Source organism: Eurytemora carolleeae, unplaced genomic scaffold, assembly GCF_000591075.1.
Source record: "Eurytemora carolleeae unplaced genomic scaffold, Eaff_2.0 scaffold1491, whole genome shotgun sequence".
Lineage (NCBI taxonomy): Eukaryota > Metazoa > Arthropoda > Copepoda > Calanoida > Temoridae > Eurytemora > Eurytemora carolleeae.
Genome location: NW_019397385.1, coordinates 56,959 through 74,759, shown reverse-complemented (window position 1 = coordinate 74,759; position 17,801 = coordinate 56,959). Strand labels below are relative to the sequence as shown.

At 30.6% G+C, this 17,801-nt stretch overlaps 1 protein-coding gene across 1 annotated transcript; it reads left to right on the top strand.

Moving 5' to 3' along the window:
* The first annotated feature begins 14,780 nt into the window (after window positions 1-14,780).
* LOC111714007 (protein peste) lies at window positions 14,781-17,601 on the top strand. The gene is made up of 6 exons (XM_023489004.1): window positions 14,781-14,960; window positions 15,191-15,351; window positions 15,844-16,057; window positions 16,149-16,286; window positions 16,384-16,911; window positions 17,047-17,601. Exons 1-6 carry the CDS (start codon window positions 14,829-14,831, stop codon window positions 17,419-17,421), a joined length of 1,548 nt encoding a protein of 515 aa, XP_023344772.1. The 5' UTR covers window positions 14,781-14,828; the 3' UTR covers window positions 17,422-17,601.
* Window positions 17,602-17,801: the final 200 nt, after the last annotated feature.

Here is a 17,801-nt window from a genome sequence, read left to right as displayed (position 1 = left end):
AGAATATATATCTAGATTTGAGAGTATATTTCTAGATTTATGAACATATTTCTAGATTTAAGAATATATTATTAAAGCTTTGCACCACAAGGCTGCACAGATATAGGGATTAAATAATTGAATAATTTAATAAACTAAATTGGTTAGTTCAGGGTATGAGAGTAAATCAGTCACCATCTTTCCTATTGATAAGTTTTTTAAAAGAAATCCTCTGATGGGAGGTTGCGTGAATGTTAAATAGCATGTTTTAAAATGTTCTCCGGTGGGAGGTTGCGTGAATAATTCTTACTCCGTTTCATCTAGCTCCGGCTCCGGTGGGCCGGAGCAAAAATATATGCTGCTACTATCTTCCAGCATTCAACCTTTTAAATGGTAACCTACCTCAGTATAGACACTTGCAGCAACATTTTCCATTTAGCAACACTTGAAGTACACATCTCAAATAGCTATTAATACACAATTAAAAATTGTTGATATTATTTCTAGTTTGTCCAGGAAAGGCATTGAGTCTTTGCCACAAACTCTAACTTTCTAATAAAATAATAGAAAGTTAGAATATCAAAGGTTTATTCTATCAGGTTATAGAGATTAGAAAATTTAAGTATGTGGCAAAGACCTTTATTTGCTATAATAATAATACTTTTCTTTCTTAAAATTTACATCGCTTAGATGAATAAGTATTAATATAGATATGTATATGACTCATCAAAAAAGCACAGATGAAGTTAATTCTTTTAGTTAATTTTTATCAAAATCAGTCATGATTGTTCAAATAGTTTGTTCTTATACCACGTGTTTTTTTGGTTATAAAGACGACATTTTCAAAAATGCACGAAAACTCCACACGAGTAATCCATGTTAACTTTCCTATCTGATTATTATCATATGCATATGATGTGTCTAAAGATTTCGACCCGTTAATAATTTAACATGTCGGTTAAAGCGAAACTAAAGTGTAAAATCCTGAAACCAATACAATACATATGATTAGAATAAAATATCTATCTAATTTTTGTGAGGAAATTTTAACAGACATTTAACATTTAATATAAACATCTAGAATGCTGATTATATTTCATGGTGTGCAATTTTGTGCAATGCAAACTGTAATGTACATTGTACATGCATTGCAGTGTTTAAACGCATAAAACAGACTCTAGGAATCAAAAACGAATTTTATTGTTTTTGTAATCATTTAACTATGAATTCATATTAATTTAATTTTTAGCTTAGTTTAACAAATCTTTAACAGTATAAATATTAAAATGCAAACAATAAATAATATCCATGAAGTATTAATATTTTAAAGAAAGTGTGACTTCAAATATATTTTTATTTTCATTTTTTTATTTTAAAGTTTTCACATTTTATACAGTTTGAAATGATCTTACATCGAAACCTAGCAAGATACGAACTTAGATTAGAGTATTAAACCCGACCAACAATCACAAAATGCACAATACTTTTTTTAGTTTTTTTAATATTGTTTTTTTTTTGAGAAATAATAACAATTTCTGTTCACTGCACTAAAAGAACACTTCAAAACTTATCCAATACAATTCTTTTTCTTTTTCTATTTGTATTTAAGATATATTGGATTAAAGTGTGCTCATGTATTCTAATTTTCAAGTATTTAATATTAAAAGAAATATGAGAAGAGTACTATTATAAATGTAAAACAAATATATTCAAATAAATAATAAACAAATAAATCTTACCGATTACATATACTTATATTTTGCTTGTCTGAGTGTTCGTTCTGTGCTGCAAACTCTTGTATTGTGGATATCGAGATCAAACACGAATTGTAGATTGGCGTGGAGAAGTCACTTAAAAAACCCTATTTGAGATTAATTCTATATTTCAAAAATAATATTAAATATCTCAATTATTCAAGAGAAGATTACGCCAATCGATTTATTTTGAAGGGGAAGGGGGGGGGGTTGTAAGTTTGACGTTTCCTGAAAGGGGGATGTTACATGCCCCCTGACCCCCCCCCTCCCTCCTTGATAAAACGTTACATTTCAGGGAATCAATTATTTTTGTTTATATATTAAATTACTGCAGACTTTGAATTTAAGGTCGGTATTGATCTACTATACATGAGGTAATAATCTACCATAAATGAGGTAATAATCTACTATAAATGAGGTAATAATCTACTATAAATGAGGTAATGATCTACTATAAATGAGGTAATGATTTACTATAAATGATGAGGTAATGATCTACTATAAATGAGGTAATGATCTACTATAAATGAGGTAATGATCTGCTATAAATGAGGTAATAATCTACTGTAGATGAAGTAATGATCTATTATAAATGAGGTAATGATCTACTATAAATGAGATAATGATCTACTATAAATGAGGTAATGATCTACTATAAATGAGGTAATGATCTACTATAAATGATCAGATGTGTTTTTGTGACAAAGAAAATAATTTTTGTTATTTTGAATTGATGGAAACTAAAGTAGAGATTAACTTAATTCCTATTTGATTTCTAAACTGTATAAGCTGTATTGATAATACGATAAGAAGATTAAATCTTTATCAAATTGGATCATATATAGTACTATATTCTGTAAAAGTATGATTCGGTTTACAAAATATAGATGTTTTAATTACATTTAGAGCTTTCAGGAATTCACACTGAAAAGTAAATCATAGAAATATATTTTTTGAAAATTCACGAAAACATGTTTGAGGGGCAATTTTGAAATCCTTACCGTCCATGAACCATTTCAGGAGCTGTGTCACGGTAAACTGGAGGTCCTAATTCACCGTGATTTAAAGGTCTCATGCTCTCAAGCACAAATCGATTAGAGTTTTGCCAATTACTTCTTAACAACAGAAGCTAACAACTAGTGCTAAAATTTACTGCAAAGGACTACAGAAAAGCAAAATGAGTTGGAGCGGTAAAATCTAAGCCAAAGGCGTTGCGACACTTCAAAGTCGACCCAGTATTAAAAATTGATGCTTATGAGCATCCTGAAGCTATGCGAGTTAAAAAGACCATTGGGTCTGAACTCTAAAAACCCATTTTTAGATGTAGATTTTTCGAATTTTACTATCTAATACCTGGGATTATACTCCAACCCTGTGATTATACTCTAACCCTAGGATTATACTCCAACCCTGGGATTATACTCCAACTTTGGGATTATACTCCAACCCTGGGATAATACTCCAACCCTGGGATTATTCTCCAACCCTGGGATAATACTCCAACTCTGGGATTATATACTCCAACCCTGGGATAATACTCCAACCCTGGGATTATTCTCCAACCCTGGGATAATACTTCAACTCTGGGATTATATACTCCAACCCTGGGATTATACTCCAACCCTGGGATTATACTACTCCGACCCTGGGATTATACTCCAACCCTGGGATTATACTCCAGCCCTGGGATTATACTTCAACCCTGGGATTAAATACTCCAAACCTGATACAACTCTCTTTATGCTCAAGTAAATATCAATCCAAATACTACACTCTCAGTATTCTCAAGTTGGTATCAATCCTGATACAACTCTCTTTGTGCTCATGTATGTATCAATCCAGATACAACCTCTCTGTATTCTCAAGTTAGTATCAATCCTGATACAACTCTCTTTGTGCTCAAGTAATTATGAATCCGGATACTACTCTCTCTGTATTCTCAATTTGGTATCAATCCCGATACAACTCTTTTTATGTTCAAGTAAGAATCAAACCAGATACTGCACTCTCTCTGTATTCTCAAGTTGGTATCAATCCTGATACAACTCTCTTTATTCTCAAGTAATTATCAATCCAGATACAACACTCTCTGTATTCTCAAGTTGGTATCAATCCTGATACAACTCTCTTTGTACTCAAGTAATTATTAATCCAGATACTGTAATCTCTGAATTTTTAATATGTATCGTACATATACACTTGGAGCCGACTCTCTGCTTCTCTACACGAGAATTGAGTTGTGTCCTAACGTTATGAAGCAAAGGTTCAAGTCCAACTAACCAATATTTTGAGTTTTATAGTATACATGTTAAATTAATCAACGTATTTAAACTAAATCATAATACATGTTAATGATAAGGACCTATAGGCAAAGAGAATAGAATATATATTAGAGTGGAATTTACTAGAAAAAAGTGTAAAACGGCCATTTTGTTGTACTGTTTTCATGATGTTTTTTATTCGCCTTATACATTTTATAAAGTTTATTTAACAGCTTTAAAAAATTCGAAATTGAAATGGAAAATCTAGGGAACATACTGTATTAATGTACTCTACTGCATATAATTTGTGAGCATTTACATGATTTGTACACTTTGACTGACAAAATGCATACCGAAGGTTTGTCTAAATTCCACTCTAATATATATTCTATTCTCTTTGCCTATAGGTTCTCTCAGAAATTAGCAAAAGTAGTTAGGGTACAGATAATGTACAACGTAATATATATATATATATATATATATATATATAGGTATGTTCAGGTTTACAAAATGGGGTTTACTACTATATATATTAGATACTCCAATCCTGGGAATATACTCATTCCCTTGGACTATACTCCAACCCCTGTGATTATATTCCAACCCTGAGATTATACTTCAACCAGGAATTATAATCTAACTCTATAGTAATTGGACACCACAGTTGAAAAAATTTTTAATTTCGAAAAAGATATCGCATGAATTCAAGATCAAACAAAGATTTTAAGGGTGCAGCTGTGAATCAGACATGCCACTTTAAAAATGGCGTCACTTAAAATTAAGTCTACATTTCCCGGCCTTGATTCTTCTGTTGCCTCTGTAAGTTTGTGTCAAATTCCCTTCCTAATCTTTAACTTCAGGAAAAGATTCTTTACTATTTCAGGACTCCTCAACACATCGTGACATCCCTACAATTATATCTTTATGATTTATCGATATGAGTTGTAAAATTATTTCAATCATAATTCATAATTCAAGTTTTTTGTACATTTTATTCACTTCATGTTGTATCATGTACTTTTTCACATTAAACCCTTATCTTATCATATTTAATATTTATAAGTTGAACAATAAAAATCTCCAAAGATTAGAAAACTATATATTTAAAATCGTAATTCTGAAAACAATGTGTGAATTTTTCCTAAAAAGTGACAAGAATAAATGATAAACTATATATTAAGAAAATAATTAGATTTTAATCGAAGGAACTCAGTTTTTGCCACAAACTCAAATTTTCTAATCCCTATATCATTGCAACCTGATTCTCTAAATATTTCAAACTTAGACAATTTGATCAAACAAAAGCTTGAAATTTCAAAGGTTTAAGACTTCGGGTAGCATAGATTGAGAAATTGAGATGAAAAAACTAAGTTTGTTGCTAGAATTCAGTTCCTTAATTTTTATTGTATCTGTTTTGCGGACTAAAAATATGTTAAAAACCAAAATATTTAATTATATTTTTTGGACTATTTTAATCGTTTACTTTTACATTATTTTCGTCAGACAATGAAACTGAGAATAACTGAATATTCATGGACAATCCCTTTACGCTAAAGGATTAGTATTAGTCACGTGTATAAACTGTATATGATAGAACGTGTACAGGGATATTCATGATGCTTGAACCAATGAAGACGATCAAGCTTTTAACCGCAGAGGCGTAGTTGAAGTATCTAACATGTTAGATACTTGTAAAATGTTTAAAAGACTTTAAAGCAGTCAAAGAAGCATGCTTTGGAAAGAACCTAGAGAAAGATTTCCATAGATCTTTTGAGCAGCTCAAGAATTTTTTGACTAGTGTTCAAGAAATGGCAGAAGGTTTTGGAGGAAAGTTGTCTATAACCTGGAAAATTCACATACTACTCTGTCATGTTTTACCATTTGTAGAGTACAATAATTGTGGACTTTCAAAATATGCTGAACAATGTGGCGAAGCAATTCACTCCAAGTTCAAACCTACCCACAGCAGATATAAAAGGATGGAAGAATATCCTGAACATAGTGAGTGTCTCCTTTCCTCTAAGCTTTAATAGACGTCGAATATGATAAACAATATTGTTAATATCATTTTTGTTAGTGACAAAAACTATATTAATATCAGTTTTTGTTTAAATAAAAAAGATTTTTTGTTTTTTCACATTTTGTTAAATGCATTCAGATACATCGTTGATTTATTTCTTGTAAAAAAGTGAGAAAATCCGCGAAAATAAAAAAAGTGATTTTTGATACTTTAACTCGCAGTGCAGATTTTAAAATTGGTTGTTATGTTATCTCTAAACATGGATGTATCTACTGCAAAAGGTTTCATTCGAGTGACACGACCTTTAACCTGACGGTCTCAATGGAACAGTGTGAACAGGAGATTTTGTGAAGTAGGATACGTTTAATATCTGATCAGCTGAGCGTCTTTGTGTGAGAGAGAGCGAATATACTTAGATGTAAGTTTGTTACCGTAAAACATGTCACCTGGGGTAAGTGCCATCTCTTTCCAGCTTTTCCGTTTAGACACAGAGGGTCATCTCCNCCATTGGCTGCTTCGGGCAAATAGCTAGTTTTGTCCTAGAAATTTACGTTTTGCTAACGACGGATAGCGGTCCATGGACCCCCTCTCAATCTGACCCCTTTGGAGCGAGATGGTTGACTTCTTAAACTCTATAAAAAACAGAAGATTAAATTCTATTAATAATTGACTTTAATTACAGCATTGAAATCTAGACAACTAATTATTCATCAAATTTATACAGGGGTCTTGGCTTTTGGTATTACTCAATAACTCTCTTATGTATTTTTGTAGCCCTAGGCATATACATTTCAAAAATTGCAAGTTTATTTCTAGCACAAAATTAAAAGGAATAATTGACAAAATAATTTACATACTTATATTGTACAGTTTGTCCAAGTTAGGTGTCTGTTTACGTCTAATATTTCCAGGAGGAGAAACCTTAAAACCTGGAAATCCGGAAACATAGATTTCATTTTTCATGAATACTCACAAACCTTTAGTTACTTCTCAGAGAACGTGCCAGGCTTATTTAATTATAGTTCATTGATTTTGGTTTGGATTTGAAGGAACTGATTACTTGCCGCAAATTCTAATTTTCTAACGTTTATTTCACTGCAACCTAATTTTATAGACCTATGATATTTCAGTCTATGAATGTTGGTATGTCGAATACTCTAAGTTTGAAAAAGCAAAGGTTTCAATCAGGCCACAAAAATATAGAGATTAGAACATTTAGTTTTTTTTGTATACATTGGTTTGTAGAACATTATCCGATATTTAACAGAGATATGACACAGTTGGCTCCAAAGCATATAAAGTCAGCTTGCTTTTAATAAGTCTAATTAATTTTTCAGACAGGGTCGACTTTGAAGTGTCGCAATGCATTGGGCTTTGATTTTACCGCTCTTATTCATTTAGCTTTTCTGTAGCCCTTTACATGCACATTTTTTAATTTTAAAGCACTTCTTGATGGCTTTGGTTTTTAGGAAGTAATTGGCAAAATTCTCATCGATTTTGGCTTGAGACCATTAAATCACAGTATACAAGTTCCCAAAACATTGGTTTTTAGTTAAAAATGTTTTCTTTTAAATCTATTTATATACCATGTAGTAAACTTATCTATTTATATACCATAATTTTGATTAATCTATTTATATACCATAATATAAACTAATCGTATTTATATACCATAATATAAACTAATCTATTTATATACCATAATATAAACTAATCTTTTTATATACTATAATATAAACTTATCGTATTTATATTCCATAATATAAACTAATCTATTTATATACCATAATATAAACTAATCTATTTATATACCATAATATAAACTAATCGTATTTATATACCATAATATAAACTAATCGTATTTATATACCATAATATAAACTAATCGTATTTATATCCTATAATATTAACTAATCTATTTATATACCATAATATAAACTAATCGTATTTATATACCATAATATTAACTAATCGTATTTGCCTCAACATAAATTTAGTGAAAATTGCGTATTAAAACTCACGATTTAGTTATCTCGCTGTATTTTTCACTCTTTCTGTACCTAGTTCAAGGTCTAAACATTTCTGGCGCACAATAAACTTTAGATAATCACAAGTACACAATATACAGTTTACTGTTTAAAAGTTACGTATTTATGTATTTATGTAAACTGCCTTATCTGAATTTTATTTTCAAGATGAAAGTTAAGAAAAAGAATTTATATTAAGTTGAATTTTAACATTAGGAGAAAAAGAAATAATACCATTTTGGGTTGCTTAGAAAAAAAGTTATAAAAATCCTTAAAATTTATTATTAATCATTAATTTTAAAACCTTAAGGCCGGATTTGAGCGTTCGCCACAAAATCTGGTTTTCTAATCCCTAAATCTTTGTAATTCAATGGCGTTGAGTTTAGGTATCTCAAAATGTGAATTATGTTAGATCACATAATCTAAGTTTGAAATATCAGAGATTTACACCATCAAGTTCCAAAGATATAAAGATTATAATTCAATTCTTTTATCAAAACGTTTTGTTTCTGATCCAATATATAAAGATAATAATGATGGACATTTTTTTATGTATGCTTTATAGATATTAATTATTAAGGTTTATCAGTTAATTAACTTAGCCTTAATTAATAATTTTTCACCATAAAATTCGCCATGACTCTAAAAAATTGCAAGATGTTACTTAAAATAGAAAAAAAACATAATCCTTCATAAAAATATATTTCAAATATACTGATTTTACACCAGATAAGAAGAAAAGGATAAGTTGGTATTTATCTATTTTGATCAAAATTAGTAATATTTTACTCTAAACAACATCATTAGCTGATTTGTTTAAATCTGTTAAAACATTTGATCTATTTACATCCTTATTATCTGTCAAGTAAAAACAGCAAATTTTTAGTTTCTACGCATATCTGCCACTTTAGGAAAAGTAATTTTAGCCTATAGAAAGCATAAAGTCTGACCGCGTCAAACTTGTTGTACCGGCTAGTCCTGTCCATAGAGCTAGGACCGGAAAGGTTGACCCGGCTCGGAAATTCAAATGTACTACAGCTGCCAGTGTTTCCCTTAAACTATGTTTTACTTTTTTAAATACATATAACATTTTATTTTTTCTCTTTGGATTAAATATGATAAAGTCTTTAAATAGTTTATTGACTTTCTTTATTGTTTTAGTGTTTGTTAAAGAAAATGTTGATCCTTAAAAAAAAAACATATTTTTTAGGGGGGGAAAAGAAACAGGAATTGATCATGATAAAAACGTAAAAATGTAATTTTTTCCAGATTATTTTCCATGGAAGGTTGATATTTTAAAAAGCTTAAAGAAAGTGAGAAAGGGACCGATTTACAAATGTACCCTTCAAAGCTTTGAACGATGAAGTATGAATGCAATATCCATAATTTATCCTTGAAAACTGATTATTTTCGATTGGGGTTACTCTTTAAAAATGTCTTGTGGATTTCGGTTACAAAGACTTCCGCCACTTTAACAAATATTTAAAGGGTACCTTTGTAAATCGGCCATGCCTCGCTTTGTGCCATAAAAAATGTATAAAAATCATCAATTGATGACATTTTTATTCTTATAAATGGTTTTGAGCGTTATTTATTTTATTTCAAATCTTGAGTTCTGTTCAATCATATAATCTAAGTTTAAAATATCAAAGGTTTACACTTTCAGGTTACAAAGATATAGGGATTAGAAAATTTGATTTTGTGGCAAAGACTCAATTCCTTTCTCCCTTTGTCTAGTGGAGTTTGAGACTTTAAAACTTCGATAATTAAATTTTAAAAAAGATTTGGTTTTAACTTATTATTCGTTTTCCTGTAATGTTTCCAATAAATTCTATTTTCTCTTATCAGAACTTAAACATGATCTCTTGAAACTAATTATACAAATTAAGGAAAAATAACAATAGGGATGAAACGATTAATTTTAAAAGTATATTATCCTGGAAAAATTGATAGACACGTCAAACCTTAGGAAACAGGCAGACATTTTTACTGGTTTTTAAACAAATTTTTGCTTCAGAATTATAAAGATTTTTCCTGATTCTGATAATTTTCGGAGTTGGAAAAAATAACCCCTTTTATTTCGGACATTTTTAATTATCACTTCATTTTAAAGTTTGTATATGTATCATGCTGAGCAATGATCAAGAAATGAGTTTTGGACATCTTTTAATGGGGTTGCAAGAATTATTGAGATCTCAAGTTGAATAAATTAAAAAAATTAAACATTTATTGCATTTTATGCGTACATTTTTAAAAACAAATTAGTTTAATAACATGGCCCCTTTTAATTTTTTAAAGTCAAAATTTACAATTTTCTTAAAATTATGTTTATAATAAAATGGAAATAAAAATTAAAATTGTCATAATTGTCATAAAATTGCATTTACTCTCTTTTTCATCCCTTAAATATTTCTAATAACGACCCTTTGAATTTTTAAAAGTTTTAAAATAATTTTGAATTTATTTTAAACTGATTTTTTTCATTAACACTTCTACCACATGCGTTTTATAATGGAAATGAGTATTTTCCACAAACTTTAATTTTTAATCCCTATTTCAAGATATAAATTCTGTTAGATCAAATAGTCTAAATATAAAAGGTTGACACAATCAGGTTGCAAAGAAATGAGGATTAAGAATATGTGTTTGTGGCAAAGACTCATTTCCTTTACAGATATTTAAATATGTTGTTTCCGTCACGAAATATCTCCTTTACAGATATTAAAATATGTTGTTTCCGTCACGAAATATCTCCTTTACAGATATATAAATATGTTGTTTCCGTCACGAAATATCTCCTTTACAGATATATAAATATGTTGTTTCCGTCACGAAATATCTCCTTTACAGATATTTAAATATGTTGTTTCCGTCACGAAATATCTCCTTTACAGATATTTAAATATGTTGTTTCCATCACGAAATATCTCCTTTACAGATATTTAAATATGTTGTTTCCATCACGAAATATCTCCTTTACAGATATTTAAATATGTTGTTTCCGTCACGAAATATCTCCTTTACAGATATTTAAATATGTTAATGTTTCCATCACGAAATATCTCCTTTACAGATATTTAAATATGTTGTTTCCGTCACGAAATATTTCCTTTACAGATATATGAATATGCTGTTTCCGTCACGAAATATCTCCTTTACAGATATTTAAATATGTTGTTTCTGTCACGAAATATCTCCTTTATGTTTCCGTCACGAAATATTTCCTTTACAGATATTTGAATATGCTGTTTCCATCACGAAATATTTCCTTTACAGATATTTGAATATGTTGTTTCCATCACGAAATATTTCCTTTACAAATATTTAAATATGTTGTTAATTATAAAATCATAAAACGTGAATGTTTATCACAGTAAATATCCCGGTGTCCATGTTTTTCATTAAAAGAATAGTTTTGTTGATTATTTAACTGCTGATTATATAACTGTTTATCTGACCTTATTCTGCTAAAATTTCAAGGCAGAAAAAGTATTTCAAACATATGAAAAATTTAAAATCTGAATAATTCTTTTTAAAAAAAAAATTTCTCAGAAACTGAGAATATTCATTATGATAGATTATGTTTGTTTAAAAACATTTAACATTCATCTTCCAAAATAAAGCTTAGAAATTAATCATTAAGCATTTTTAAATGAAGGAATTGTGAATTGATTCTTTCCTACAAACTTTCAAACTTTGATTATTTAACCTAACATAATTCATACTTTATCATTGGGTTACAAAGATATAGTGATTAGTAAATCAAAGTTTGTGGCAAAGACTCAATTTCTTTGTATACATTAATTTAAAAAGCCCACGTTCCAACTCCGTGCAACTACGGTTGTCATGCAAATTGAGGTAAAAAATATCACTAAATCCTCATCTTATCAAATCAATTTTGATCCTAATCGTTTGTCTTAAATTATTGATTTCCTTCAACTGCAAAACTTTTTAATTTTTTTTTGTTAAAAATTTCTCCAAGCTCCGTTTTTTTATATTAAATAAATAGAATAAAATTGCCTCCTAATTAAACTTGGTCCTACCACGTCCAACTCCACCAACCTGCCTTAACTTTCAATAAACTAGATTTCAGGATAATAATCTTTTATCTACACAGTCATCAAAATTATTCACCAACTGACGAGACCGGATAAATTTCAAAATAATCTCCAACCCTTTTTCAATTATGTAGCTCTGGATATGAAGATCCCAAAGCTGCAAAACTCTCGTTTTCAGCTTTTGTTTCGATTTAGTAAATTTTCTAGTATTCTACATAGCCCAGGTCGGAAACCCATTAGCTCAGAAAACACTTCGGTCTGTTTTTTCTTAGCTTTGGTTAAGCATATTTAATCTTGCTTCTATACTACATAAAACAAGGCATAGCTAAAAAAAATAGAACAGTGAATGCAAAAATATGACAACAAAAGTTAACAGTTATCTATTTCATAAAGATCTTCGTTCAATATATATATATTTGTTCAACTGTTTTGTTTCAAAGTGTTTTCAAGACCTGGCTCTAGCTAGCAACCAAAAAATAGCTTCGTCTTTATTTTTTTTATTTAAAATTTTGCTTCAATTCTAAATAAGCAATTCATGTTAGTCATTAATTTTTTTATATTTACTCTCCTGATAATTGCAATTTTTCTTGAAATTCATTATTTAAGGTTTTTAAACTTACACTGGAGGACATATATTCCAGATTTTCACTACCTATCACTATCTATGCAAAATTGACCTCCCGCCCCCTTGAATATTTTTATCTAAAATTCTGAGATTTGTCTTTTAGAAAATCAATAAAAAAGTGCTACCAGTCGGTGCAATGCCCATATTTTGCGGGGGGGGGGGTCGGGGTAGGGGAGGGGGCGGCATCGAAACGTTTTGCTCTAAAATGTCGTTTCAGCCTGTAAAATGTACTCGAAATGTTCTGAATCCCTTTTCCTAAGATTTTCAAAAAAAATTTATGTAATTCATTTTGAAAAATCCTTAATTCTATTATTGAAAAAACTTGAGATTGTAAATGCGAAATTACAACGTAGTCCCTTCAATACTTAAAGTTTTAACTTTTTGATATTTTTGAGCAAAATGTAGAATTATATTATTACGATTAAATCTTTATAAACTTTATACATACTATACTTTATATTGTTTTCCTTTTGTTTTATCAAATACTGAAAACTGAGTTCTCTAAAATATATTCATCGTTTATTTTTGGAAGGTTTAAAAACTTCATAAAAAAGGTCTTTAAAAAGGATTGTTGTTGAAATTTCAAGGGACTGACCCCGGATTCACAACGGTAAACTTTTACAATAATTTGAGCAACAATGAAAAGATATCTTAAATTGAAATATTTTTGCTGGATGAATCTGCAAGTAACTGAACCCACAATTATCAATTTTTAGAAAAGTTTTAAATTTCATAGAGTTTTAAGTATGTTAGATAACTGCTAAATGCAACAAAAAATACATGCTTGAATTTCTGCATTTTTTATACTTGAGATTGTAAAAGAATTTTATGACGCAAAACATTAAACGCACACAACGTTATTACGGGAAAACAGATATGTAATTTCTTAAAGGAAGTATTTGCGAAAAATTAAAGGGCACTCCTGTATGCCGAGTCCATTAGCGCCTGATCCAATCAGGGTTCAGCCGTGTGTTTGTTGTCTATTCTGAACCAAGAGAAATAGTGTGGTGGTAACATCTATCTATCTATCTATCTCATTATCCAATCAGAGTTATGAATCCTTCAATTGGCGCTATAACAGTAAATGGAAATATTTACTTCTACAAAAAACTATGTGGAGCGGATAAAGGCTTACGAAGAAAAATTATGGATGGTGATCGCTATCAATCTTACTTCTATCTGTTGCGTCTATAAGGAGAAAATTATTAAAAACCACTCATTCCGAAAGTTCTTTTCATATAAGCTAATACACACTGTAAAAACTTTTCAATGTTAAATTCTTCGATCACACACTTTATAAATTTTTAACGTTTCACGGAAGAGATTAATTTAGTATTTTTATAATAGAATTAAAACTTTGCAATATTGAAATAATTTGTCCAGTTTAACCGAATTTAATGAATAACATTTATATAATAAAAACTACTACAGGAATTGAGTCTTTGCCACAAACTCAAAGTTTCTATTATCTATATCTTAGTATCGTGATGGCGTAAACCTTTAATAATTCATACTTAGATTATTTGATCAAAACGAATTCATAGTTTGAAATATCTAAGGTCTACGACAATGGGTTGCAAAGATGTAGGGATTAGAAAATTTCAGTCTGTGGCAAAGACTCAATTCCTTTGAGCCAAAGACACAAAGTTTATTAATCAAATTTACAGTCTACTGTTTGTTGTTTGTACTCAGTAAGGTATCCAGTAGTATTTAATCGAACAAAATTAAATTGCTCGAATCATTTTTGTCAATTTTGTTGACGTACAATGCCCAATTAAGCGATGATTAATCATCACGTACTATTCTAGTATGCATGTATTCTTTACAATAACAGTTATCACTCCTCAAATAATCTGCGTTGGTCAGACCGTGTTTCTTTAAACATGGGACGGTTTTGACTCCGGGTAGGGATTTTAGCAAAGAATCCGTTACTAAAGAATATCAAGGTGTAGGTCCAGGTTTGTGTTCATGATAAAATTGAGCCGAGTATCTTATACAAACTGACTTCACAGTATAACCACAATGTAATCATATTTAAGCGCTGGATTCATTTTCAGAGTCAGTTTCATTTCAAACTTCAAGGAAGAAAGATATAAACCACAAGATGAAGTGTGTTCTTCCGACAGAGATTTCTACAAAGAAATTGATTTTCTTCACATCCGCCTTTCTCCAGGCTCTCTTTGGATGCTTTACGTTGTTTTTCAAAAATGACATTTTCCAGGGTCTTCTGAACTCGGTAAAAAAAATTTTAATTTTTTTAAAGACAAAAAAGTTTATTAAATAATTTTATTTAAATTCTTGATTTCTTAAAAGAAAATGATTTCTTTTTTATCTAACAATCAAAAAACACCACAAAAAATCTTGTATTATACGTGTACATTATATTTGTTTGTTTTTAATTTTATAAAATAAATATTTTTTTCATTAGGATAAATAAAATAAATTTATTTATTTATTATTGTTTAGCAACTGGTTGTGAAAGAGGGAACAGAATCCTTCAAGGCATGGCGTGAGACACCTATGCCAGTTTATACAAAGTTCTATTTCTATTCTATCACCAACCCGAAGGAATTCCAGCTCAACCACGCGAAACCAATCCTGGAGGAGAAGGGCCCTTATGTGTTTAGGTGAGACCCATTAGTAACTTACTGATTTATTTTGGTCATCGTTAAATACTAGTGTTCACAAAAAATGGAAAGAAATGTGATGAATCATCAAATTGCTAAACTTCTGACTGGGACATATTATTGCCGCGTATCGTATTTTTAATGAAATGATGTTTTTCTAATCTTGACATTTCACCGACTTCAGATGCGTATTCAAAAATACGTCCCGACAATGGATTTTATCCCTTCGTATTTTTCCACTGGCAGCAGGGGGTCGTATTCTTAATTTGCAACAATGAGAACCTGCAATATAGAGTTAAACCTAACGGATTAGACGACAGCTTACATTTCCGTGATCGCATTGTATTAAACATAAAATTCAAAACATTCTTTATAAAATAAGTCGTTCTTTAAAAACGTATTTTTTCAATCAAATTTTTTACTTCGTCCACAAAATACACAGTCCTATCTTATCTTCTGAACCCCGAATTGTAAACATCCTACTTTTTTCAGGGAAAAGGAGGAGAAAGTTGATATCGTCTGGAACACCAACAGCACCGTCTCATATCGTCGCCGGAAGTTGTATTGGTTCGAACCGGAAATGTCTGTTGGACCACTGACCGACACAGTGATGACTTTGAACCTGCCCCTAGTAGCATCAGCAGACTCCGCTAGAAATAATTTCTTCATGCAATGGGGTCTCTCCGACATCTTTCAAACAATGGAGGTATAAAAACAAATAATAAAAACATTGTTTAACTTTAAACAAATGTTTCTTAAATAGTTATTGTCTTCAAACCTAATTCTATATATTTCAGGCAAAGCTTTTCAATAATAAAACCATCGGAGAGCTGATGTTTGAGGGATATCAAGACGAACTTATTTCTATCGGAGATGCTTTTACCGAAGAAGAAGACAAAGCTGTTCCCATGGACAAATTCGGATATTTTTACAAGGTCAATTTTTAAGCTATTATGAAGATTACAAAACTATAATTTTTAATGAAAAATGCACTTTCAGTGTTATGCAAATATTTATTTTATATATTTGTAGAGAAACGGAACGACCTTTGCTGACGGAGATCTGAGTATGCATACAGGAGAAGATGATATCTCTCTTCTTGGTAAGATCTCTACCTGGAATCATCAAACCCGGACTAGCGCCTACTCTGGAGAATGTGGACAGGTTCGAGGTTCCTCGGATGGATTATTTGCTCCGGGTACCCTGGCCATGAAGGATAGGTTCGAGCTCTGGTCCACTGATATCTGCAGACCTCTGAGCTTCCAGCGGGACGGAGTTGAGAGTGTTCACGGAATCACAGTTGATAAATTCAGACTTTCTCAAGACGTGTTTGCAAACAAAACCCTCTGTGCTGACAATTCATGTTATAACAATAATCTCCCCTCCGGAGTTCAGAATACCACACAGTGTAAGATGAAATCTCCATCTTTTGTGTCTCGTCCTCATTTCCTTGGAGCTGACCCGTTCTACCAGGATCAGTTTCAGTACGGGATACATCCGGACCCAGAGAGACACGAGAGCACAATTCTCATCGAACCCAAATCATCAATTCCTTTAAAGGTAATTTATTTATAAGTTTATCTATTTAATAGTCAAAAGGCTAAGGAGTGTTTTTGTTAGGTTTGATAGAAATTTATTGACTAAAGAACGTATTTTGTTGTTTAACATTTTGATCTCATGGAGTTTTTCTTTCAGGTGTCCATGAAACTTCAGATCAATATCTTGCTGGAGAAAAGTGAAGGGATCAACTATATATTCAAAGATCTCCCCCGGGTTTTCTATCCCGTATTTTGGTTCGAATCTGAAGCAAGTCTTGAGGAAAGTCAATCTGATCAGATCGCTCTTCTTGTCAACCTTCCGATAATTCTCCAGACTTGTGGGATCATTGGTATCATCCTCGGACTCATGGGAATCCTAATCATGATGATCTGCTCCTTGAGAAACAAGCAGAGCAAACCCGATCTTGTAAACTGTGAGTACGGTAAAGTGTCTCTAAAGGAGCAGGAGGCCTTGGCAGGATTAGTTAGCACTCCTATTATCAAATCCTCTTTGCTCTGTACGTCGCACTAGACGATCTGAAAAGAACTTTCCAACTCGACAAAACCAAAGAATTTATAGTGACATTATTCATATCAGTTAAACCCTCAACCCTGAAGAGCTGTGATGTATGATGACGGAAGGTGGTTTTGACACGTTATTTTAAAAAAATGCTTAGATGATAAATGAAAATACATTCTGAATAAATATGTATATTTGTTAAATTTATATAATTGAAAATTATTAATAAAATTTTATAAATAATATTTCCTTTTATGCTTGACTGAGAGTTGAATCTATTCAGAAAGTAGGATATTTTCAACTAATGTTTCTACAACTAGGCTTAGTCATTCAAGATCTCCTTTGGTAAAACATTTATTATGAATTGACATTGTATATTTTTTCTCCTGAAA

Bases quoted from the DNA above. Each gene is read 5' to 3' on its own strand.
- LOC111714007 (XM_023489004.1), top strand. From the start codon at position 14,829: ATGAAGTGTGTTCTTCCGACAGAGATTTCTACAAAGAAATTGATTTTC. The intron at 14,961-15,190 runs GTAAAAAAAATT...ATTATTGTTTAG, and splicing joins TCCAGGGTCTTCTGAACTCG to CAACTGGTTGTGAAAGAGGG. The intron at 16,287-16,383 runs GTCAATTTTTAA...ATATATTTGTAG, and splicing joins AATTCGGATATTTTTACAAG to AGAAACGGAACGACCTTTGC.